This window comes from Patagioenas fasciata, chromosome Z, assembly GCF_037038585.1.
Source record: "Patagioenas fasciata isolate bPatFas1 chromosome Z, bPatFas1.hap1, whole genome shotgun sequence".
Taxonomy (NCBI): Eukaryota; Metazoa; Chordata; class Aves; order Columbiformes; family Columbidae; genus Patagioenas; species Patagioenas fasciata.
This window is the reverse complement of record NC_092560.1, coordinates 4194268-4221133: the sequence shown is the minus strand read 5'-3', so window position 1 is coordinate 4221133 and position 26866 is coordinate 4194268. Positions and strand designations below refer to the sequence as shown.

At 36.5% G+C, this 26866-nt stretch overlaps 1 protein-coding gene across 19 annotated transcripts in view; it reads right to left on the bottom strand.

Annotated features, from left to right (window-relative positions):
- MEF2C (myocyte enhancer factor 2C) overlaps window positions 1-26866 on the bottom strand; it is a 141366-nt gene continuing 114500 nt past the window's right edge. For 12 of the 19 annotated variants that reach the window (XM_071802326.1, XM_071802324.1, XM_071802325.1 and 9 more), the window contains 5 exons: window positions 15358-15530; window positions 14055-14078; window positions 12992-13121; window positions 11977-12112; window positions 1-4802 (listed from right to left, as the gene is read on the bottom strand). In XM_071802326.1, coding sequence (XP_071658427.1) covers window positions 4481-4802; window positions 11977-12112; window positions 12992-13121; window positions 14055-14078; window positions 15358-15530 — 785 coding nt within the window. In that variant the 3' untranslated portion in view covers window positions 1-4480. The remainder of the gene's footprint in view (window positions 4803-11976; window positions 12113-12991; window positions 13122-14054; window positions 14079-15357; window positions 15531-26866) is intronic. The other 7 variants (XM_071802334.1, XM_071802341.1, XM_071802335.1 and 4 more) reach the window with 3 other exon arrangements.

Sequence of the window (26866 nt, the reverse complement as noted above, 5' to 3'; positions counted from 1 at the left end):
TCACTAAGAAAGCCAGTAACTTTACTGATTTGTCTGCAAAATACAAATTATACCTTATTTCCAGCAGGAGAATCTTTTGAAATTTTCCCATTTTTGTTCACTACAGACAGCTGAATTAAGTCCCTTGAGATACACAGATGTGGTTTAACTTAGTTATAACATCTTGTCATCTAGTGGCGACAAAGTCCAGCTTATGCCGCTGTGAGCCTCTACTTTAATATTTGTTGCAAATGCTTGTATGCTCCCATTTACAAGCTATTTTGTTATCACCATTGTTTTATGGAAGCAAATCCCCATGAAAGAGAAGAAAAAAAGAAAAATAAAAGGATACAACAAACCATCTGAAGCAATCCAAGTGTAATGCCTGCGGTAACCCAGGTCTGATATTAGTTACTCCACAAAAGACTCTGGTTCTGCATTTTTTTTCTTTTTTTTCTTTTTTAAATTTTTTTTCTTTTTTAAATTAGTTACTTAACTGACCTTTTTTTTGAATCAAACTGAGGTATGGATCAGTCTGAGGTATGAGCAGGGAAGGTAGAAATGCAACACCTGATTGTGAAAATAATCAAACAGGTACTTTTGATGCAGAAGGTCTGTGGCTCAAAGCTTGGATTGCTCCACATCTTTGGTTAAAATATATTAACAAAAGCCTTTTATTACATCTACAGTCTGAAGCATTCTAACAGACACCAATGTTCCATCAGTCCTTCAAGAGACCTGTAGTGGCAGGAAATTAATGCCATATAACTGACGACATCACAGCAGATGGCACAAACAGGAACAGATGAAGTATGCCATGTTTAGGCAACAGCCTTTATTGAGGTTTCAAGTGGCTTTTAAAAAATTACAAAGCATTTATCTTCAAGGCGAAGGAAGAAGGAAAACAAAACAGCTCTGTTAGGACTATAGATAAAAGAGGGTATATAAGATAACACGTACAATACAAAAGGGTTGACATCCTTGAAAACAGTCTATGAGTTCTTTTATTCTTACGCTAGCTTTACCTGAAAAAGATCTGAGGACGACAGATATTTTTATATTATTCATTAAAAACTGCTCAATTCCTCTTCTGGGAAAAATATAAGCCATTTTGTTATAAAACACAACTTTTGAAAAACACTGAAATGACAAAAGCTTTACTGCGAATGGCTCAATGCGTACAATATACAGGTTGTGCAGATAGGGTATATCATATAATTGTCACCAGCAATTAAACACTAACTGACAACACCTTTTAATAGAGGTTAGCTTAGCTATAACAATACTTGCAGATGTCTAGAATGCCACTTCAGGTGTTTGAACTTACAATTAAGAATGTTGCCTAAAACATTATATAGCATGGGTTAAGGTAAAGTAAATGTTAATACTCTTTCAGGGCTCTGCCCCAAACTCCTTAAATACAAAGGAATCACACAATAAACCCAAATTAGCTTTGCAAATACAATAAATGGTAAGGTACAGATAAAGGAACAAGAAAGGTAGACAGCTATAGTTTACAGAAAGTGACTTCACAATCAAAGTTGTGCTTCTTATCATTAGATCAGTTTGCAAATATGCATTATCCCCCACAATTTTGCCAGTAAAAGTTAGCTGCCCTCTGCAGCAGGAACAAGAGGGATGACTGGCATTTATTTTCACGTGATTCTGTTCTACTTGTTTTTATATAAAAATCACTGTCAGAGTTAATATAAATTGCCCAGGCAATACTTTTCACGCTACTTTCTGCTTAGTTACTTGCAGTAATATATTACACTGCATCTTCGTTAAATACGATATCTTTCTTTTTTCATGCGTTGCTGAGGCAAATCGCAAGGTAAACTATTAATATGGCTATTCTTCATATATCAATAGACCAAATCCCCTTCCCCACTGACAAGTTTCTACTACAATACTGATAAAGTTGTATTTTTTCTTGAAATGACAAGGTACATTTGTGATATATTTGCATATTTTTGACACACCAAAGTTTAAAATTCTCAGAAGAGAATATGAGTATAGGTTCATCTGAAGGTGAAGAAAGTGGTTTCAAAAACAGGTTTTTTTTTGTGTGTTTTAAAATTAATTATGGGCCCCGTTTTGCCTTTTTTTTTGTTTTGTTCTTTTTTTTTGTGATTTTTTTTTTTTTTTTTTTTTAACATGCGTATCTTTTTCGTTACCCTGCAGATTGCTGCATGAGATAAGATGGATGCATTAGTAGCACAGTATTCTCCTTAGATTGTTTCCAGATTATGCACTAGCCCCTGCACGGCTGAGAGTGCCTGTAAGGCAGGTTTCTATAAAGTCACGACGAGTGGAAAGCGTATATCTTAATGCACACTATAGCCTGTTCACCATTCTTTACTACAGAGAGGAATACCCGATTACTGAGCAGTGCACAGCAACTGCTTGTAAGGGTGGGAAACAGAGCGTGGATTTCCCTTACCAAAATATTCTGTATTGACTTAGCTGTCGCAGCTATATCCTTCATCATAGTGTCAATGTATGTAGGTGAGAGTTGGAAGGACTCTTGGAGAAATATTACAGTTTTACTATGGCACTAACATTTTGCTTAAACACTTTTTCCCTTCAACAGAAAGGTCAAACTGAAACACTTGAATATACCATTTTATTCTGAAAAACAAGAGGGACAAAGAGGGACTTGAAGAAATGAAACATTCCCTCTGGTCAAGCTATTTTAGGTCAAAGGAACAACACGAGGCAGGAGAAAATGTGGATGCCATATACTGATGCTGGGGTGCAAACACACGGGGGGGACGTTGTTCAACAATGTGCCCTCCGCGAGATGACGTGACCGTGGAGGTCGAAGAGGACCAGGGACCCGATGGCCAACATTGGCTGAGCGCGATCAACCGACTTTCAAATGGTCCTTTAACTGACGCTATCTCTAAGAGTTTAAAATCTGTGAGAGAGTGGGGTTAATCTTCATAATGGGCATGTTTGTTCTGATCCCTCCCTTTAACTCTCCCTACTGCCTCTGCAAATATTCACCTGCACTCACGTAACTGACAGCCGTTAGAGCTGTACATCCAATTCTGACAGGCAGAATACCAGCTTCATTAATGAGAAAGGGCCAAGTTATGCCACTTTGTCATTCAACCTATAGAAAACTACAAGATACGCAGGACATTAAGTAATAGAAGGGCCCTTAACTTGTTACAATGCACAAAACAGCATGAAAGAACTAATCAGTATATACAATGGATCGCAGTTCACCCAACTGATTGTAAAATGCTGTATTAAAATGATTTAAGTTGTTACACCGTGGGTAAATTCTAACTTTTTACAGATCAGTCTTTCAACAGCTGATTTCGATCTGTAAAATGTATACCCAGTAAAAGAAAACCAAAACAAAATAGTTAAATGTGCAACTGCACAAATATAATTCCCCACTATTAAGATAACAAAAACTTTTGCTATTACCATAATTATTATATATATTAGAAAGCTATACACAAGCATGTTAATTTCACAGATTTTTTTAAAAGATTCTTAATATTTTATATAATTAGAAATACACATTTCAAAAACAAAACTTCTGCAAAGAGAAAACAGTTATCTTGGTTAGCAAAGCATGGAGTTCTTCATGGCTTAGGGTAGTGCTTTCTATACAAAAAGTCCTTCTTGTTTGTTTCTTCAGGACTGTTTAAAAGATTAGCGAAGCTATCAAGGAAAAAAAGAACACATTTTGGCTTAAGGAAACTACAAAAGCCACAAATGCTTTGCAAACTCTGTCTTACTTTTTAATATGAAAATAAGCAAAATGTAATGTACATATTTTTATATTTTTTTTTTTATTTAATAAGTGATGCAGACCCAGAATTTTTAAAATTAAATATGTTAGCCCTCGAACTCAACACTTTTACAAGTATGGTCCTCTTTAAATGTTTTGATCCTTCTTAAGTGAGTGCCATACTCTGATGATATGCCTGCATGTTGGTGAGCATTTTCGGTATGTTAGGTGACCCAGTCTCTTTCCAGCATCCATTAATGGCCACCCAACCACTGGGTCTGTCAAAACATCTGTACATTTTCTATATGTTGCATAACAGCTGCTTTCTCTCTCAGTAAAGATCTGCCATTTCTGGCAAATGTTTTTTTCCTTTTTGTCTATTTACATGTAAATAACGTTGAACCTGCAACATGACACTATCTATTGTAACATACATTTTGCAAGGGAGCACAACAGTGAAAAGAAGTTAGCCTTAAAATCTATTTTGTACAAGTGTTCTGTTGTACAACTCAAGTGCTAAGCTTATCTCAGCATTTCTGTTTATCCTTATACTGTATCACTGAGGCAATTTAAAAGTACTTTTACAAAACAGAGTACCTGACTTTTTTTGTTATTTTTTTTTTTTCCACACACGGCACATATAATGCATATCGACCCCCCCCTCCCCCATTAAGGTATAGCACACACACACTGCAAGGAAAAAAAAAAATAAAGAAACAACAGAAAAAAACCTAATAGATAATAATGTTATCATGTCGCCCATCCTTCAGAGAGCCGCATGCGCTTGACAGAGGGGCTTTCCCTTTCGTCCGGCGAAGGTCTGGTGAGTCCAATGGGGGAGTGGAATTCGTTCCGGTGATCTTCTCGGTCGCTTCCATCATAGGAACTGCTACAGCTGCTCAAACTGTCGACTGGAGATCTCCCCGCCTCATGGCGCGTGTGCTGTGGGTATCTCGAGGGTGTGGTGGTACGGTCTCTAGGAGGAGAAACAGGTTCTGACTTGATGTTGAGGCTTTGAGTAGAAGGCAGGGAGAGATTTGTACTCTGAGATAAATGAGTGCTAGTGCAAGCTCTGTAGGAGGAAAGGAAACCCAGTTACAGACGGAGGAGGCATGGAGCCCCCAGTTATGCACAAACACTCACACAAAACACCAGTGTAAAGGCTCGTGCCAAGACCGGGACGTCCGGAGGGCAGGAGGACACTTTTCCAGGCAGAATTCACAAATCCAAAGAGACGAAAGCACCACAAATGTGGTTGGCTTGAGCAGGACATGCCCTCTGTTTGAAAGGAGGTCCCACTTTCGGTGTCTCTCTTTTCCTTTTTTTTGACTCAAGTGTCACAGCAAATTTTGGAAGGCGAGCCTTTGCACTGTTGGAACCACCTGCAGGTTTCTTTATAACTAATGGTTGTGTGTGTGTATGCACCGGCTGAGCCAGGGGAGGCAAGGAATTTCTGCTGGGATCAATCCAATCAGTTTGAATGCACCCAACTATTTTTTTGGCCGTTCATTTCAACCCAGGACTTCAGATGCAAAACAGAAACAAGAAAGTTGGGCCAGGTGTATTTTATACCTTTCAGAATAGAGTTGAAATTACTACTCCTAGGACTGACACTAATAAAACACCACAGGCAGGCAAGAATTTAGATATGATTTATGGTTTGAATCTATGAATTCCTAACTCAGTCCAAAACACTTTTGAATAAAGTACCAAAGAAGCTGAAGAGTAGTGGAAGATGTCAGAGGACTGTGCTGTGTGCCTGTAGGAAAGCCCAGCTCAAAGGATGCTCCAAGCATCAAGAGAAACCTCTACACTAAAACTTTTTCAAAGGCGAGCTATTTAGCTGTTCTAAGTGCACTTTTGTGGGTAGGTAGTAGCAGAGCAAAGCTGAAACAGGCGGGGAGGAGACTGAATACTGAGAATGTGCTTTATGGGAGAAAATGAGATCACTTGCATTTGCAGGATGTTTTGTACAAAAGCACCACCTCCTGGCAAAACCTGGCTTTTCTCTTCACTATTAAAGCAAGAGTTCTCAACATGCAGGTCACATTATGTTCCACTTCAGGGAACATTTGCTAGGCTGAAGTTAGTGTCTAAATCCAGACACACACTTTCTAGTTTTTTAGTAGTGAGTATTTTATATGTAATTGAAAGCAGTAGGGGCAACAGGCCACTTGGCCTCGGAAGATTTCAAACCTAAAGGGATGTGCAGGGATTTTTACTACAAACAAGAGTTTTCAGTATTTGGAAGTTATTTTCAAATATGTAGAAGAAACACCTAAGTTTAGATGTGGTCTTTTAATTTCTTGAAACATCCTGCTTTTCCTGATATCCTATTAACTGGGAACTAAGCTTTGCTGAAGCAACATTTACTGTAACTTTGAAGAAAAGTAAAATGTTGTTTTCTTTTCTTCTGACAGATTTAAAATGGAACTATATGGCTTCAATATCAAATGATACCAGCTGCTTTTACAAGGAATTGTTGCAGTCTTTAATAATGGATGTATCTTGTTAGAAAACAGAAAAAACCAGGATGTTCTACCTCCAATTGCTTTTATCTACCCTTCATTCCTGTACAGGCAAGTGTATCGACATTTGCAGTGATCCATTTCGTAAGTCACAGAGTTAGTGAGTAATAGACCTCAAAGTAGCAAATAGAAACATTTTTTGGCAAAGAGGGTATTTTCTTTGCTTTTTGTAGCCATTAAATTAACAGATATGAGAAACCGTAAATATCAGACTCCATCATTCCAGTTTAGTGAAATATTCCACTCATTTCCTGAAAACTTGTTGGGAAGAATACAATAATAATAATAATAGTAATAATTTTATATATATATATACATATATATATATATATTTTTTTTTCCCTCTGCTTTTCATTTCCAGTGACTTCATTTTTCTGTTGCTTAGGAGGTGCTAAGGCTTCACCTGGGAAAACAGGCTGCTAGCTTAGCATGTGTGGTAAGATTACATATACTTTAGATGCCAAGCTTATAGCTAAACCTGAAAGTCCTGTAGTATAGGACGGTGGAACCTGGAGATTTGATTTAAAAGTGTTTGATATGAGCAGGTGACGTGTCACTTCGCAAAGCTGGGGACAGCTAAAAACCCAGGCTAGTTAATTACAACCATATTCAGTCAAATTTGTTCACAGGGAACATACTTGCATTCTGTTGTGAACAATAGAACGAATCTAGAGGGGTAAGCTGCATTTCCTACGAAACAGAGCTAGTTTTGCTACACCGAGATGTCGCTTTTTAAAAATTGTTTCAGAAGTGTGAGAATGCATGTCTATTGGCTTTTCTTTAGATTTCCTGTTGACTCATTGGGGGGGTTAAGTAAATACCTGGCATACAAATTTGTGGCAGTTTTAAAAATGCTGCAGGTGGATCTCCATTTTAAACCTTTTTTTGTAAACTGAAAAATGGTTAAGAAGTCATTTTGGCAGGTCAGGACTAAATTTGTGACATTTAAAACAATATAAATAAATTGAAGCAATTATTTTGTGTCATCTTTTTTTTTTTTTTTAAATATAGTATTTTTTTGGTAAAGCTATTTTTGAGTTTCAACATCTGGTGTATTTTGTGACTATAATTTACACCATTTCATTAAAAATCTCTGAAACATTTTTATGAGAATTTCATGTAAGCTACATGTCAACTACAAGGGAAAACTAGTTACATATAGATATGAATGGTGAATCAGTACGTAATTATGTGCAGCCTTTAGACCTGTAATCTAAACAGAGGATTGACTTCTATGTAGAATAGAAGCTGTATCAGAAAATGCTACAAAATTATTTATTTTTGTATATGCTCATGTGTGAGTGTAGAAACAGATGTACCTATACATATCATGCTATATTTTACACTATTGCTTCATATAATTCTGTAATTTTGGTCCAGGCATGCTGTATTTTCATCATCTGAAACCTACACTGAGTTCACTGAAAAACAAACAGGTTTTGGATATGGAAAATCCACAGAGAAAATAAAGCAAGAGGCTTGAAAGGATTGTGTATAATTATAAGCACTCAATGAGTGCCATGCAATCCACTCATGTTGACATAACCACCTTTTTCCCACATATTTTATGAAAACGTTTGATTTTATGTGGACAATGAAGAAAATTAATGTTTTAATTTTGCACAGCAGTTCCTGTTGAGACCAACATAGTGAAAAACGTGGCGTTTACGCAGAACACAGCAGCCACATGGGAGAAATGCTGGTTCCTATCTGGGCTCAACGCCTCTGCCATGGGAGGGATGGGAAGCAAGTCAGGATGCAAGTGAGTTCAGTCATTGTTGGTGCCAGGGAGATCACTTCTGTGTTTGTCTCCGTCTATTCAAATCTCCCATGGGGATGGAAGGTCAGCGTGCACAGACAGAAGGGCAGGTGTGAGTAGGTGATGAGCGAGGACAGGATCATGCACCAGATAAATGGGATTTTTCAGAGGGAGAGAATGGTTTCTTAAAGGAAGAAAGAGCCTCACATACCTTTTCTTTTATGCCTACAGGTACCTCTCTAAATTAATTTACTTCTTCGCTTTGTATATTTTTCCTCAATTAATATATATAAGGAATAATTGGAAATACACTGCAAAATTTAGTTATGTAACTTTTATTATGTGCTAGTCTGTAACTAGGGGAAGAGAGGATATTGTTTTCTTGCTAGCAATGCAGCCTTCCACCCTCCCTTCAGCTTCTCTTTCAGGTAAAAGCAAAGTTGTGTTTTCCTACTTTTTGATAAATGTAAAAGCAGACTAAGAATCTCTGTGCCAAAATCTTTTGATTATCACATTATAGCACATTAAGGTCTACACTTTAATAATAAATTAATAAACAAAGAATAATATGAAACTGAATAACTAGAACATCTTATAGAATCGTACAATGTCCTGCTTATTTACAATGGTGGTACAAGAAAAAAGGCTTAATCCTATATATATGTCTTTTATTCAAAACAAGGAATTTGCCAGAACTGATACAAAGTCATAAACGTGATGTCACTGCATCTAAATTTTTCAGTAAAAATGGTTCAATTGAGAATAATTGCCCCCATCTAGCTATGGCTATTATCTATTCAAAATTAACTGTTACTAAATAATAGGCTTGCTATGTAAAAGTCGCAGAACAAGTCAACAGTGTGCATGGATTTGGGCAATTTTTTGTTCCAGTTTGTAAAAATCTGGGGAAGATTATTTTACATAAATCATTATCTATACTAAAGATTCTTCAGATGAAATACTATGGCTGCATTTCTATGTTTGCACTTGTAATTTAGGAAAGACAAAATTTAACCTGCAGATGATACCTGAGGAAGAAAAGATTCTCTCTTAGACTGGGAAATACAGATGAAATAACATTTTCCATATAATGGACTTGTGCCTAAAAAGTTGAGATCATTTATTTCAAAGTTTGGAATGGAATTCTCTTTTGGTTAGCAGCAATTAACTTTTAGTAGAGTCTTTGCTTCATGTTAAATAAGCAGTAATCTGGTCTGTAAGGGACACTACAGCAATATTCAGAAAAAATCCCAAAGTTTTGGGAGGGATTGCTTGTCAACAGAATTTGTGTGTATTTTTTTTCCAGATGTAGACCTAGTTAAAAGAGTGGAGGGTGTTGGTCTCTTCTCCCAGGTAACAAGCGATAGGACAAGAGGAAATGGCCTCAAGTTGCACCAGGGGAGGTTTAGATTGGACATTAGGAAAAATTTCTTCCCAGAAGGGGTTGCCTGGCATTGGAACAGGCTGCCTGGGGAAGGGGTGGAGTCACCATCCCTGGAGGGGTTTAAAAGACACATAGATGAGGTTCTTAGGGACATAGGTTAGTGCCAGTGTTGGGTTAATGGTTGGACTTGATGATCTTGAGGGTGCCTTCTAACCAAAATGATTCTATGATTCCATGAAAAGCTGCTCAAATGTGGGAAGCAAATCACTCCCATGCCCTCAGGTATTTGCCCTAAAGCCCACGGGCATTAGTACAATTTCTAGTTGCAGGACCAACACAAAGAATTAGGTTGTAGAGGTTTCCAGTTATCTTAAAAGTGGTTCTGACAGTGGTGCTGAAATGGTTGGGGACTTCTCTGGAGCAAGCTTATGCATTTAACCGTATCCTATTCTATTACTGACCATATTCTTCTGTCATGCTTTGAGGAAGAAGAGCTGGTTTTTTCCTTTGGGCTCCAGTGAAAAACAACGAGAACTAGGATGTCTTTTCTAGTAACTCTGTTTTCTCACAGGTCTTTACAGCCCAATGTTATCTCACACTTCCCAAATCTTCCCAGTCTACAACCTCACTCAGTACAGGGATTTGGATTGTCCAGCCCTTTCTAGATATATTTTCTCAGATGTTTGGGGATGATTGTAGTTTTGTGTGACTGTTTTTAATATTCCTGAAAATTCTATCTCAGGTTGACACGGACTGAATATGTTCTGTACAATTTCGAGTTTCTCGAGTAATCGAAATGTCAACACAGGTTCTTTTGCATATAGAACTCTGTGACTAAAATAAAATAAAATAAAGAAAGGCTTATTATTTTATGCACAGATAGAAGACTTCTCCAGAACTACCAGTGAAGCAGCTTTTATAGCTGAATTCATTTACAAATCACTGAAAGAATAATAAGAAAAGTAGCAACTCAGAATGTATTCCACCAGCCAAAGCCATTACACTTAGACATTCTGTGATATGAATTAGAAACAGATGATGATGTGTGACGTATCTGAAAAGGCATGTAGTTAGTTTAGGATTTAATTTTTTTATTTATATATATTTTTTTTTTTGGTTAACCGAATAGCCTTATTACATTCCTTGGTACACCACTTAAAACAATCAGCTTATTGTAAGGTTATACATTGATATCTAACATGTGAGTTTTCGATTTATTTGAGACTTTATGTCTTTAGTTGTACCGTTAGTCTGAATGTTGCCTCAAAATGGTGCAAACTCAAAAAGAAAATAGAAGCAGCATAAGAAAAAGCTATTGACTGTTTTTTCTAGCACAGCAAATATTTCAGTTGTATGTTTTTATGTAGTTAGTATCTACATATGCTTATTTATATTGAAGTGAGCTTCAGAAAAAATTATATTTCATCTGAAACACTTGTATAGCTGTCTTTTAAAAACCCAAACCCTCTGTACACGGTAAAGAAATTACATTAAGCTACAAAATGTGGTCGAATAAATTAGAAGGAGAATTTTGAAATTTAAACCACATTTATAGTATTGAATAGTTTCACATGATGTCAATCATCTTGCAAAAAAAAAAATAAAAATAGTGCATATATGCAAAACCTCTGCCTAAAAAAGTTTACTATTCAAATGCATGTGAATTATATTTCTCCTCATAAGTACACTCCAGTTGTTTTCAGCTTCTATTTTTTATAATGAAAATTTTAAAAATTCAAACATATCTAGCCATACCTTAGGCTATGTGTGGTGTGCCGGTGAATGCCTACAATCTTACTCAACAGAAATGTGGATATTGGTTTTAGAAAATCATACTCCTAAAGATTCATGTCAACAAACCAATAAGTTGCTTTTTCAAGAATGCATTAGTTGACTTCTTTCACACTTTTAAAAACCCTGAAGTGATTTAGCAGTGAGCTTCACCAATTTTGAGCAAATGTCTTGAAATTATCCACTAGAGGGCACGAATACCTCTGTCCTCCTCAACACAGGCAAATCACAACGGGTTCTGTGGGTTTACGGTTCTTAGGCCTAATTTTATTATTTGCTTGTAGAAAACATTTCTGAGCAAATGAAACCTGAATGTCAGAGCTGAGCAGAAGGGAGTATGTGATTATAATATAAGGTTAAGGCTTAATCTCAGGTCACATCACTAGGTCACTCTTACTTGGTTAAAAATATTTAGAAAGTTGTCTAGTTTACTGTAAAAGTTTGTGCTATAGTAACTGGAATTGGCATAAATCGCAAAATACAGCAATAGCACAATATAAGTGTTTAGTTTGGTCTTCAGTAGTGAAATAAAATGCTATTTAAAGAAATAAAGAGTAAAACATGATGAGCAGTCTTTACTACAGTACTGAGAATATGTCATGGACACAGAATATTTCATCTAGCTATGTAACAAAAATGAAATATGCAGTTTCAGTTCAGGGAAATGGAGCTTTTACACACAGTGCATATATGCTGACATGTTATCTTGATATATTTCAGATTTGGGATTACTGGGGAGGCTGAGGTCGCTATAGAACAATAAAATAATGAAAACACTGCTTACCCCAATTGACTGAGGGCAGATGGTGGCATGTTATGTAGGTGTTGCTGTTGCCAGCCAGTCACAGAACCAAGATGGAGAGCACTGGCTGTATTAAACCCAGAGAGAGATGATATGTCTGCACTACTCAGAGAATATTCTAGATTTGAAAACAGAAAAGACAATAATTAAAAGAGAATTAAAGAGGAAGCAATTAAACAATAACTAGCATCGTAATTTTCACATGTCACTTTATAAGCCTTTTAATTTTAATTATACCAATCACATTAAGTTGCAGCAGAAAAAACTAGGCCTTCCTCTTCCCTCAACTCATTAACTTCAGAGCAAATAATGCACTAATAATTATGCTGTAATTTAGCAGGGCTTCTCTGAATCTATGAGATCCAAAGCACTCTTGGCCTCTATACCCACCGTTAACTTCAGATGCATTCTCACAGAGTCAAAAACGTGAAAAAACATCGTAATATTTCAGTTTCAGTCTTCCTTGCAGAACCTAGCAGGCAGCCTGTGTCTGAACAACGCGTGCCTTCTCTTATGAGTGTTGGATCTGTACATCTGCATATTCTATACAGCAAAAATGTGCAGTGGGAACTGGAAAGGATCTCTTGAGGCTTCATTTCGAGTCTGATAGCCCACAAAGTTATCGGGCTCCGTTGTGAAGCCAGTGGAGCCACTTGCTCCCACCACCCTTATGGTGTTAGGAAGGTGCACTCAACCACATGAAATTACCTGCGGTGCTAGAAAGATTGAGAAATGTCTTTTAAGTTACACTTTTAATTAAAGCTAATGAAAGAAAGCTATCAAAGCGGTTTTCTGTTTGAACAAAATAGCTAACTTTTAAATAGGTATGTCTCAGGTTACTGACAGATGAAGAATAAGTAAATGAAGTGTAGAAGCATATCAACTATGAATTTTTCAGTTTCTCCCAACGAACATTAGCTAATTCATTAGTACAGAGATAGACATTTGTCAGTGTCTTGCTCCCTCCCCCTACTTTACATCTTACATCGATACTTACCAGTACCATATGTTGTTGAGATGGCTGATGGGTATCCTCCCATCCCTTGCCCTGGTAGAGTAGGAGTTGCTACGGAAACCACTGGAGTAGCCAATGACTGAGCAGACTGGGAGTTATTTATCCTCTGATTCTTTTAAAGTAAGTAAAATAGACATATTATTGACTAGTCTTAAGTCAGTTGAGCATGTTAGCTTTCTGGGTGTGATTTGTGCATGAGAAATACAGGCTGGTATGAATTTCTAGAAATTAATCATTTAACATGTGGCTTTTATGAACTCTGCCAACCCTATCATTTACAAGCCTTCAAGAGACCCGTTGTCACCATAGTAACCCATTACATCAGTATCTCCTAGGTAACTGAACTAGTAACAAGTCAAATTGCCTTTATTGGGGTAGAAGAACAGATCGTGTGAAAAACTACTGAAACATGTAAACTCTATTCCCATTGTTTTCCTTTTCACTCAGTCGAAAAAAAAAAAAAAAAAAACCACAAAAAAAAAGTGAAAGAAAAAACCCCAAACCCAGTCCTACTGGGTTTTATGCTTTGAAAGTGAGGGGCACCCCGAGATTGCTGAAGGCTGAACTCTTACCAGCAGATGGTGCTCTGACTACTTAATTTTTGTGCAATAAAGCAAACTTCAGGAGCCTTAGGTAGCACAGCGGTTACACATTTATATTTAACTCCAGGGCACTAGATGTTGCACTGTAAAAACTGCACCTGAGAACACTACTCCTGTGAGTGGCAGGGTAAAATGACCTGAGAGCCACCAAAAAATTGTCATAAGGGTGCACCACATTCAACAGCAGAAGTTTGCATGGTTTCAAAGCACCAGCAACAAGAAAGCTTTATTCTATCATGCATAATTTGAATATGTGCAAAAACTGCACTTGGCCTTCCCATATTGTTGTATTTCAAAAATTATCATGACATTTTTGTTCACAAAATAGTTATGGTAAAGTTTTTCATTTTGTTTCAATCAACACTTCACCTGCACATGTATCAATCGTTCAAAAGAACTGATATTTTTTTCTCATTATTAAGATGAACATCACTACCACTTACCAGGAGCAGATCAACATCCTCAGACTGAGTGCATAGGAAAGGAGCATTAAAAATTAGTGAATATAAATATTTACCAGGATGTAGATTTCTAGCCTAGGGAATACCTTCATCTGATAGGGGGGAACAGATTAAGCCCTTTCTGAGCATAGTTTGGAAAAAAACAACACTTCATAGATCTCTTCTTTGTCCTTCTAACAGGATGTTTGTCTCAATTGCGAGGACAATCTATGCAGTTTTCAGCACAGGGCTTTCTCTAATAATTCATTATTTCCTCCACAGCCCCAGTGGCTGCGTGCTGTGTTGCTATATACCTGGTTTCAAGAGACCTGACCATTCGCTGAATCCCTTGGAAAGTATCAGTTTTAAGGACCTTGGTATTAATCATTTGATGCAGACAGCTTGTCACTGCCTTGGTTGACTTTGAGCATTGCCCTGTAGGAGACTATTTGTGACTTATCCTCTTAGAAGGCACCATCACATTTATGGGGGGTTTTAGTCTGATGATCAAAGTTGATTTATTGTGTGTCAAGCTGAACTAACCAAATTGGAAGTTGTTTTAATAGTGTCTGTTACATAACGGAAAAAAAAGTGTTTATAGTGTCACTTAAATTTACAATCCAGATCCTTTTTAAATTAAGCTCACTTTTAAGGTTAAATCACTCATGAAAGATTTAATTTCAGCCACTGACCAACTTTCGTAAGGGAACTACAAGATACTCGAATGACACCTTCAAGATTTAACCTTCTAGCATAACAGCCTGCCTAAATTTTGTTAATCCTGGCAGGAGATACAGCAGTTTCATGCTCCTTTTTATCCTGCTCTGCTCACTACCTCTTACCATAAAAAAATTTGTCCTTTGGAGCTGAGAGCAATAGAGTTCATGTTAATTTATTTGTAATTAAACTGCCATCTGCTGAGAGTCTGTGTGGCTAAATATTTAAGAAAACCACAGTAGGTTAGGAATACTCGGGGTAAAATTCAGCCTCTATAACAAATCCAGGAAAGGTTCTTCCAGCCACTAGGAGAGAAGCTGCAGAAGTTTAGACTGTGCAGGATACAGCTCCTATTTTGCAACTCAACAGAAAAAAGGGAGGAAGTAAATATGACTTCATAAAAGCAATCAAACAGGCTCTGCCTACATCCTCAGCTCGATGTCAAACCTTAAGGTTAAACAGAAAGACCAAACCAAGCAACAATGTGTAATGTTATTCTGCTGATTTTATGTTGCTTGAGCAGGCCCTGAAATTACTAAATATCTCTTATCTGAAGGAGATTGAGAAAAAAGCTTTGAAAATGCATTACCACTGATGGCATCGTATTCTTGCTGCCAGGTGGAATAAGCACACGGAGATCTGGTTTACGGTTGTTCATTCCCAAATTCATTGGAGGCGGAGATTTTGCTTGCATATTCTTGTTCAAGTTGCCAGGTGAGACCAGCAGACCTGGAGAGTTGCGGGGGTTGCCATATCCATTTCCTGTATAGGTAAAATAAAAAAAGAGAAAGACAAAAATAAAAGAAAAAAGAGAAGCATTATAAACCCCAACGTGTTTTCTAAGATTGAACGCTAAAAATGTCAAATACAAACAGATCGAGGTAAATACCTGTGTTATGTAACGTGCATTTATAGGAAAATAAACCAAATGCCATATTTGGAACAACTGGTTTTAAAATGTTTTCTCTCAGTGCAGCTGACATCTCAGTCATGTGCTGAAATTAACTTGATTATACGACTCTGTTTACAGCACTATGGTATATAGCACAATATATTGTGTACTTGAAGCAACCAATATATATATCTGATGTTTGCCTGACAACGGAATCAGAAAAGTTGGACAGTCTTATGGCTTAAAAAAATGTCAAAGCTATGCTGTGTTTTCCTGACAACTACAGAGGATTCTGCCTTGCATGACTCAGCCTTTTCTAGGTCATGATTTTGTTTTGTTTTTAAACAAAGGATGAGTATAACAAGGCTATAATTTCCAGAAAAGGCAGGGGGAGGACTAGGAAGACTCTTAAATGCTTTTGGCTCTCTTTTGCCACGCTTTTTGGACCTGATTCTGTCAACACTAAAGTCAATGGGAGCAAGAGCATAACCTTATTTGGAAAATACCACTATTATCTTTCATCTGCATCTCTTTGCTGCTTTTTGCAGGCCCCAGGAACGATTATTCATTTGCCTTTTTCAGAAGAGAGTTTCCTTCTCTCACTATGTAGTAACGACAACTGTATATCCGTAAGGTTACTGACCTACCATTCTGCCAAAAATGAGACCTTCCTGTCTCATCCACCTAATTTCAACTCTTGCCCACTCAAAATCCAGGCCAAGAGATGAATTTTTAGTGTATCTTTGAAGTTCGGTCTGCACAGGCTCAAGAGAGATACAGAAACTGTCGTAGAGAGGGAAAAGTACAGAATGGGAAAATTTTCATGCAAAAATACCAAGAAAACAAATGCTGGGGGAGACTTTCTATGCTGTGCTTATCTTTTATTCACTGCTCACAAGCTGTGACACACAACCTAGAAATGGTGTGAAGATGATCTAGTGAGAGTGGCAGAGTCCCATGATCTAGATGCCCTGGACCTTCAAATTTCCCTTGTAGTCCCAAAGTGAGTGAAAATCTCAGTATCTCACTTCCTCCCGCTGTTTCCTCCCCCATGCGAAGTGGGGTTTACAGCCCTAAAGGTCATAAATGGATTATGGAACTAAATTTGATAAAGTCTACGAAGCGGGCATAAAAATGACAATACATGAGAGTGAATCTGTCTTCTAGTTAGAATAATGAAGTGTGTCCAAGCATGACTAACATTAAATCGTGTTTTTAATCTGCAAGCACATCAGCAAATTGTTTTTATCAGATCAGCTAATGCATGGGAAAAAAAAAATCTGTCAAAGGCAATACAAACTCACCATTTCAGGCTCTGGAAAACCCTGAACTATGAACACTAGGCTTAGGACACAGGAAAAGTATCACAAAGTGCTTGACTTCCGTATTTGTGAGGTGCCTTAAGTTACTGGCCTGGCCTGGCTTTTTTATTCTCAGACTCTTTCTTATCATGATCTCCCAAGCTTTTGCAAAAAAACGATTAGGATGAAAACTTAGAAGCACTCATGTCACTTTAGAGATTTTGTATTAAAATAATTTCATACTTAATCTTGTTGTTTGTTTCCTTAATAATATCTTCCAATTAGTGAGATAATATGAGTGAATGAAAAAAAAGTGTATTTTACACTTAGCAAGCTAAAATAGAAGAACACTCTCAAGAATTTTCCATTTTGTGTCAGTAGGCTTTTTTTTTTTTTTTTTAAATTAGCATGGATTTGCTACATATTATGCTTTAATTAATGCTGTGTGTTACTAGAGGTGGTGAAATTAGAAGTGGCATTTTGAGTATACAGAAATGTTTTCTTCCAGAAACTACAGTTCCTTTTAAAAGTTGATCTTTTACAAACTGAATACTGAAAAACTAGTGATGTGGAGAAATGACTGACAGAAGAAACTGAAGCAAAAGTATAGTTTCTCTGGGGCTGGTCTCATACAGGAGCTATTTTACCAACAGGAAGTAAAACTGCCTTGTGAATTCTGCTGTATGACACGGATTTGTTCAGAGAGTGAACATGAAGCTGTTTGAAGAACCGGTGCATTTTTATTTAGTTCTGTGATATGCGACCTAAGATATTTAACAAAACAGCATGCACTGCAATCTATATGTTTGTTTTTGTAGTTGTGATTTTCAGAGAATAGGAACTCTTAGAAGAAAGAATTCCCATTTTCTACAGAAAACTCACTTAGTATAATTTTCTATTAAAAATTAAGAGAATAATGTACTCATACCAAACTTCACTATTCAGAAACTTTCTTGTGACCTTTATATTATTTCCCTCCTGATGTAAAGTATTTTGAACAGTGATGACATTACTTACATTTATATTTTTAGAACATCAAATTATTTTTAAGAACTACTGCAATCTTCTCTTTACCAGTACTTTTCTGCTGTTCACGGCACATTATGCCAGCTAGCATTTTGGAGCCATATAATAACCATTCCTCTTTCCAGCCACCAAATTGTTATTCCTTGGTATAATGTGGATTCAGGAATGTAAGACTGTGGACCTTAAACCGATGACACAGAAACCCATCATTTGAAAATCAATCCTGAATGCATGCGTGCGGTTTGAAGTTAAGAAGAGTCTGCATTTAAACCAGCTCTTTAAACTGTATCCTCTTTACTCAGAAAGCTGTGGCCTGCTCGGAGGCAGATGTCCCACCTTCAGATAAAATCCACCAAAGAAAATGGCCTAATTTACATTCAGAGGCAAAAAAAAAAAAAGCATAAGACTTCTAATATACAAATTAAACCTTCCTTCATCCTATGCTTTAAAATTACACTTTGCCTGGAGAATTATCAATTTAGATGTGACTGTATGCAGAACGTCACATTCCACTACCCACTTGAAAGAGCAAAAATTATAAGTCATGTATGAATGGATTTCCTGATTATAGATTATAAGAAAATGAAAAACAGATGGATTTTAGAGCAAGTTGGCTTTACGTTTATTTGGTTAAAAGCCATATTTTTGCTGGAATGGAACATTTTTAAACATTACGGATATAGCTTGTAATATATAATGAAAATAAAAACAGTAGAAGCACAGGTTTTAAAGGGAATATGTCAGAATTTGCAAATTTACAGCATTCTTACTTCAAAAAGTTTTCAAAGAAAATAATTTTTCCTCGTGTTGTTTGTGATATTGACTTGAAAGCGTAAAAATATTTTACATAGAAAATAACTTGTTTCTAGACAGAACTAGTGGAGCAGCACGTGTCATGAAACGCAGTGCCAGACTTTGTATTTGGACTAATGGCAGAAAATAAAGACAAATGCTTTCTGATCATAGAATGCTCTTCTTGGGCATGTTCCCACATTCTGCAATTAGGCACAAGTGCCATTGACTTTAGAAGGAATTCTGTCCAAGTACAGACTGCATGAGTAATCCCTGCAACATAACTTTTTAAAAACATCCAGTAAAGTTATTTCATGCACCAGTCAGTGAAGAATTAGTAAAAAAGAAAAAAAAAACCAAAACTTGGAAAAGTATGTTTTGAACTATATTACATGTTTTAAGAATTTAAGAGTCCAAGTAGGGCACAAGTTTATTCAGGACAGGACAGAGAGCAAAGCTTACTTCTCTTCGTTCATTTCTTGTTAGTAACACCAGTACCTCACATGCAGTTTTGGTATTACCGTGGTTGGATTCTTGATATTCTCGGAGTGAGGGCAACAATTCCATACTGAGCATGTAAGCCAGGAATCTTTCAATGTGTAAAGTAGCAAAAACGAGGAAATAATAACTTATTTCCATATTTCTCAACATTTCTGAACAGCATTGTCATGATTCAAAGTCTTTAAGTCTTGAAAAATCGGATAACTTTTGTATTTTGATTTCTTGAAGTTTTGAAGCAGTCGTATTCCTACTTGTTTTTAATGTGTGATTTCAAAAATAAACTAAGTGAAAAAACATCTGTGGTAGTCCTAGAAGAATGAAGACCGAGATGCACAGTTGTTTGTCCTTTCTTTTATCTCTCTTTCGTTTACTCTAATGCTTTTCACCAACCATATAAATCGAGAATTTACACGATTTTTAGGAAACTGGGAGGCCTACTTCCCATTAATTTTAATAAGAAAAGAGCTTTCAAATTTTTGAAGAAGTTTCAATAGATATTAATGGTCATTTCAAGTTTTGAACATGTGTATGCCCTTACTTGTGGAAATTATCATAATTCTTTCCAGAAGAATATGGACCTTCCATTTCATGGAGTATTCCTGTTTCTTACTGGGCTATGTTAAATGCACATCCCATATATATGACACCATGACTGACCACCAAGACTATCAAAAAGAATGTTGAAATTTAGAATGCATCTATATAAATATGAGAGCCAACTACGCTCCAGTTTACCTCCACTTCAAAATGTATGTACATACAAAAGAACTACTGCAGGAATAGAAATTTTGCTAAATTTTCACTCAGTTTTGCACTCTTCACTCAGTTTGCTTTCACAGTTTCTGAAGGAATGGTAATTGTTCCTAACAGTAATTAAAAGGCAATGAAAGGGTTCCTTTTCTCTCTTATATCTTATGTGCATTTTTTTTTTTTTTTAATGCATGCACACTGTTACAACAGGCTATGGTTTACCACCCAAACAAAATAGATGCCAACAATAGAGCACTAATGCCAGGAAGCTGTACTAGTGTAATTTTTAAGCGTAATTTTTAAAAACCATTCTTAAGTATTTTTCACATACAAGATTTAGAATGAAAGGTCTCAAGGGTTTTCTGCATCACATAACTTGATATATATCTTTATATACCACTTAAGTCTGTTGCAAAACTGGGTCTAGATATTATTTTTTTCTTAAGTTCATAAAGTTTTTTTAAGATTCTTTTTTAAGCTCAGTTGCTGCCAGGCATCAGGCTAGGCAGGGTAATAAACGGAATCTAGTGCAACAACTCCTGGACTAGCAATAGTTATTGACAACTTGTGCGATGTTTGCACAGTGCTTATGGCCAAGAAAATCTAGGAGGAATCCCCTGCAGGTGTGATGAGACTGTAAATGCAATGGGCTTGGTCAAGTGAAGCAAGAGTACAACAAACAGTATTTTTTTATTGGTAAATATTTTTAAGCGTGATTTTTAAAAGAGTTAATTGAACGTTCTTACGTGTTGCATGCTAGTCATTTCGCAGTACATGACCTCTACTAGCTGCAAATGGTTGAAGAAAACCAATGTGCAGATATGCTCACCCAGAAAAGAGAAAACCTTTATGTTAAAGTAGCTGCCTATTCCCACAATATTACACTAATGGACCTTCTTTACTGATTACTGGGAGCCAACTCAGATGGATGTATAAGAAACCTACTGACTTTGTGTGAAAGAATTCTCAGGTGTCTTGTGAAATATCAGCTGTGTTTTGGACTGAAATAGAATGAAAGTGCTGTGGTCACACAGACATCTGGAAGAATGGGAAGAAAATGAGAAGAAAACTATCTCAACAACTCTGTTACCATTTTAGAAATCAACCATTTAGAAAGAATGTAAATAAAAAGGTAGAAATTCCTGCAACAATAAACCAAAGTTGATAATCCAGGTCTCTCTCTAACTCACTCATTCTTACCATGCAGGTTGTTAATCGAAAATTCTTCTTCTTTGATTCTAAAGCTATGTAAAGGGCTCTAATGGCACTACAGCTGTCCTGTGCTGTGAAAAAAAGTCAATATTTTGGAATCACTGAAATACTGTTCATACTGTCGACAGTTCAGGTGTACATCAGGGCCACCTGCACTGGGACCTCACAAAGTTAAACTCTGCATTCCATTTCATGATTCTGGGTGTTAGTGAGATCTCATGTTGGAAACCAGGTAAATCTCTGCTGCCTCCACTGCAGCAGAGGTAAATGATATAATCAAATTTCCCAAGGAGAACTATGCCTACAATTTGTTCATATTTGTAGTATACTATGAAGGAAATGACTTCTGTATTCTGTAGCTCATATTTTTCAGTTTTGCTGTCTCTGGGCTGGTTCAAATCCCTAGGCTCAGATCCTACACACTTAGCATGGGTTTCTTTGCTAAATCTCATGTTTAGTGTCATTAACAGTCCTCCCAATTCTTCCTGTTCAAATCTTCATGTTGAGTACTGCCAGCTACCTTAATGAACATGGATTAAGTACTCAAAATTATTTCCAACCCTTGGGCCAGCGCCACGTAACATTTGGAACGTCCACACAACCCACTCTGTGTGGGGTATTTGAAGGTGCACACAACTATTGCTGAAAAAGGGCATGTGTATCCCACACTGGAGCAACTGGGCTCAGATTTCCTTCAGGACACAGACAATGCTTCTCAGGCAGAAGCTGAAAGTAAAGAAGTGGCTCTCCAGCCACTTGACAATGTGGAACACATTGCAAAACACATTTCTGGAAATCTAAGGACATGCGAGAAATCTGAGATGCTTTTTCAGCCGAATGGAGCAATAGATGAGTTTATTTAGATGTAGAATGAAAGACCATGAGAACAGAAACCTGACCTGTGTATCACAGACCATTACACTTCATGCAAATATTTTACTGCTGAGTCAAGTGCATAACTAAGTACATGGCAAACTAACCCGATCACCGACACTGCGGTTATGTTTTGTTGCTATAATAAGATTCCTATTTAAATGTTTCTAAAGTAGGTCTTGCACTAAGTATTCTCTCACTTTAGGAGTTCACACCTTAATAAGTGTAAAGGTGGCACCTGTCTGTCTGCAGAATTAGCCTGCGGCTGCTCACATAAGGAACTGTGAGCAATGCTTCAAAACATTTATTTTGCAATTCGGTTTCCCAAGCTGTAGACAGATATTGCAGCCCATCTTTGGACTCCCTCCTTGCAATGTTTGGAATAGTGGCATATCACATCAACAGTGACGGCCTTTCACAAATTCTGTATATTCTGAGACAAGAGGGAGTACTCCTCCTTCTCCAAGAACGATTATCCTCATTCCTCCCTTTTTTGCCCAGCAAGGAAACAAAGCAAAAGATGACACAAGTCCAGGTGCTGTTTGTGTTTTTTGAATTTTGCAGTACAGCTACTATTGTCAGTATGCTTCTATTCTCACATTGTATGGTCATAGCATCTTACTATTTGCTTTCGTAAGTCTTTAATGGCACCTCATTTTAGGAACCTCAGAGCATATAGTTTTAATGCAGAAACACTAAATTTCCTATATACTTCTGATTGTATTGATCAATTTATTTCCACTTCCACAACACTATTTTGTTCTAATGTGGTTATTTATCAATAGCCATACTCATCTCAAACCCTATGTATTTCAAGTTGTCTTGAAGCTTCACCTAATCAGCAGAGTAACTAAGTTGTAATTATTAAGAAAAAACACTTAAGAAAATTACACAATGATCTTCGGTTTTGTGCTTTAGAAATACTACGTGCCTATAGTTCAAACATGTGGGCACCACACAATGAGCACCAGAAATATATTCCTATGTGTTTTATGTTTTTAAGGTCCAAACAAAATGTCAGGGATCAGACAGTCACCTAGAAGTGGCTCATGGTGGAGAAACAGCTGGTGCTGCAGCTGCTACCATGAGGAGCAGGCACAGCGCAATGTCCCCTACCATGAGTAGTGCTCGCTCCTCACTCACTGATCACGGTTGCAAAGATCAGTCCGGACTCTGCACTAGGAATCAGTGATTTTTCCACACTCACGTTCTGTCTGTCAGGAGAAGTCAACACCAAAAATCGAGGGTGGTTTTCAATGGCATTCAGGTGAAATTCAACATGCACAACTGTTTTTCCCAAAATCTCATAGTAAGTGGCACAGGCCTGGTCTCTTAACATGTGTAAATTACAGAAATCATATCCGGATCTCACTGATCTGAGACAACCCCTCTCCAAAATACGTTTTCTGGACTAGGCTGATCTCTTCTGATTACAAGTTTATTCTTATTACAGTAAAGCAATTCAATAATGCATTTTAGTAACATATATCTTCCTTCATCCTGAATGTTAGCTGAAAAGATTCTCCATACTAATCCTGTTTATACAATCAGTTGTTGTTGTTGTTGTTATTATTATTATTATTATTATTATTATTATTATTGTTATTATTTAATATGAGCTGTTCTAGAGTCAGAAGAAAGGAGAAAATAAACAACAAACACTTAGGTGAGAGGGAAAACTACGTTACTGAAAATTATAATATTTTCTGAAGGTACACGGGAGAAAGATATGAGTCTGGGAAGAGAAGAGGACTTTTATGTCCTCTTGACTGCCTGAGTGAGAGCCTTTAACAAATCATCTACTTTTAACAAATTATTTGTTGATGAGAAATCATTTCCTTTTTTGGGTGTTTCATATCAGGCATCATTTTGGGGAAAAATTCTTTGTTAGTGAAAAATATTTCAAGACAAAATAATTCCAGTTATAAACTGAACATATTTTTTCAAAATGTACTTTTTTGCTTCACAAAGAAATTTTAGAAAAAAAACTGTTGACAGGTTGAATTGTTGATTTTTGTTAAATGCACAACTATCCAGAAAATGAAGCATGCATAATTTAAAATTCAATGTCAGGAAAATTTCAAAACTACATACATTAAACACAGATGATAACTTATATTTTTAACTTACTTATCAGAACAGATATACACACAAAAGGAAAGTGCTTTTCACATAGGTAATACTACTTAGATTTGTTTTGAAATTTAAGCAGATGCAAGTAAAAGATCAGTAACTAATCCATCCCTGTCTCCTCTTGCTTTTATTTCTGAGAGATGGTTCCAACTGTTAACCAAAGGATAAATCAGCTTGCTAGAGATCTGGAAAACAAATGGATTCTGTGGATTGAATATCTTAATTTGGGAATCACGTTAAAAGTTAAAGAGCAGGGGTCACATTAACTTATTAACTTAATATGCCAGAAGCTTCCATGTGTGGCTGCAGTCCCAGCCTCAAGAGGTTAAAAGCATTTTTCTTTTCTTTTTTTCTCAGAGCAATGTAATTGCTGCATTCCAGATCCAGGAGACATCAACTGTTTCTTTCAGGACTCAGGACAGGCATGAAATCCAGATGTTTGATAATTTGCAATGCCTTTTTGTATTTTCTGAATTTGAACAAGGATATGGATTACAGTGTGCAACAGAAGACAGTGTGGTGTCTTAATGAACAAGAATGCACAGGCTAAAAAAACACTGAAATCCCTGTCTCGCTGAGGCAAAGCATAAAATTCCCCCAGACTTCAGCAGGAAAAGGATTTCATCTGAAGAATCCAAGTTATTCTTGAGAAACATTTGAAAATGCTTGTCATAAATGAAAAGAAGTCAATCACGCCTGTCTTTAAAATCCCACTTACAAAGAACCACAGTTTGTATGAGTCACTTAATTGTTCATTACATGTGAACTTAGGGCTTTCTCCCTTTCAATCCTTTCAAACTGTCTTCTTATAAATACAAATATTGAGACACTGTTGATTAGAGAAATGATGAGATGGAGAATAACTAAATAAATTACTAAGTCAACACTTAACACAACTGGTCAAATGTTCACAAATTTTCACTGAGATCGGCTCAGATCTGTTGCTTAAGGCAGAAAGCGGACTCAGTTTTGGAAAGGCCTGTGTTGATGGCCTGCATGGAAATGATAGAGTATTTCCTTCATGCTATGTGCTAGAGTTGTCAAAGTAGTTCTAGCGTTCCTGCCTTATCACAAATCTCCTACTGTAGCTACTTCCCTTAAAAAAAACAAAAAAAAGAAAAAAAAAGTATATATTCTCCTTATACGGAGGAAAGTTTACAAAAAGAAAAACTAACAGCATAACAGGAGCGGAAAATAGAAAAGGAGACCTGTTGTGTTTTGCATTTCTTGTCCCCCTCCATGGTTTTAAGCCAACCTGCCAATTTATGATTTCTTATTGTTTGGATTTGGCACTGTTGCATCACCAATGTTATGAATGACTGCAATTTCTTTTTTTTTTTTTTTTTTTGGGCTGTAAATTTCCTTGGACAGGAACTGTTGTTTACTCTGCTTTTGTACCATGTCTTGCCCAATCTTTGGATCAGAGGTCTGTGGGTCTGTGCACTCATCGAGTAACAGGGGAAGGACATGGACTTATCCTGCTCCCCCCAGCAAACCCAGTTGTAACATGTTGCCCATAAACTGTAATTTAGGAGTCATTGTTCTAAGCTCACATGTTTATTTAACATATTCCACCCTTGCAACCTAAGAATTATTTTCTTTTGACTATGCCAAGCATTTCAGGGCAAAGTGAAGAATATACAGGTGAACTTTTTTTTTCCCATTAGTTTGCTTACTTATATATTTAGAGTTTCAAGAGACAATATAACCAGGTACCTTTGAAATGCTTGCTTATGTTTTGTACTGCTTGTAGGTTTATTTGGGCAGATTGGTTTTTTTTTTTTTTTTTTTGTAGCAAACTACTCTTTTTTTTTTGAGAAGATTCAATCCAGATTGCCCCTACCCTGAGGGTTTATGAATTAAAACAAACGAAAAAAAGAACCTATTTTATGAATATTCCCAAGTGGCTTGAAATACTGGTAGAATATATAATACATTCACCCACAGTCAGTACATAGCCATGAAAAGAAAAAGGAGCAGTAAAGCACTGGCAAATTATGATATGGGCCAGCAGATCCAGGACCCAAGCCCTCAGAAGATGAGAAAGCAACTGCTAGCTTGTGGTAAATTTCTAGAAGGAAATGACTAGATGCTGATTTATAGGTAAATACAGGATTCAGTTATTAAAGACATGAGATGAATTTTTCAAAACATACTACTGATGTTTTCGGCTTTTAATGATTTTAAAGAACAGGTTTAAAAGTAGTTTGAGGATGTTTGATTTAAAGACAACAAGTGCTTAGCTCCTCTGACAGCATTTTTAGATTCCCAAGTACTTTTTAATAACTTGCTTCTTTAGTTTAATATTAACATCAAGATGGAGGCAGTACAAATGTCAAATAGTGAAATAAATTACAGGAAATGAATAAACAATTGAAGTAAGTATATTTTTTATTATACCCAGCTTGGATTTAAAACTTGAGAATGAATTTTTCTTTCAATTTTATTATTTATAATGGTTTTAAGGGTAAAGAAACTATGTTGATTGAGATTGGCTTATTCCATTCAAAAGAAAACTTAATTCTAAAACACAAAATGCCATACCATATAAAAATGAGAAGTATAACTCAATCTAAAAACACAACTCAGTTTGAAAATAAAAAAAATTAAACTTCAGA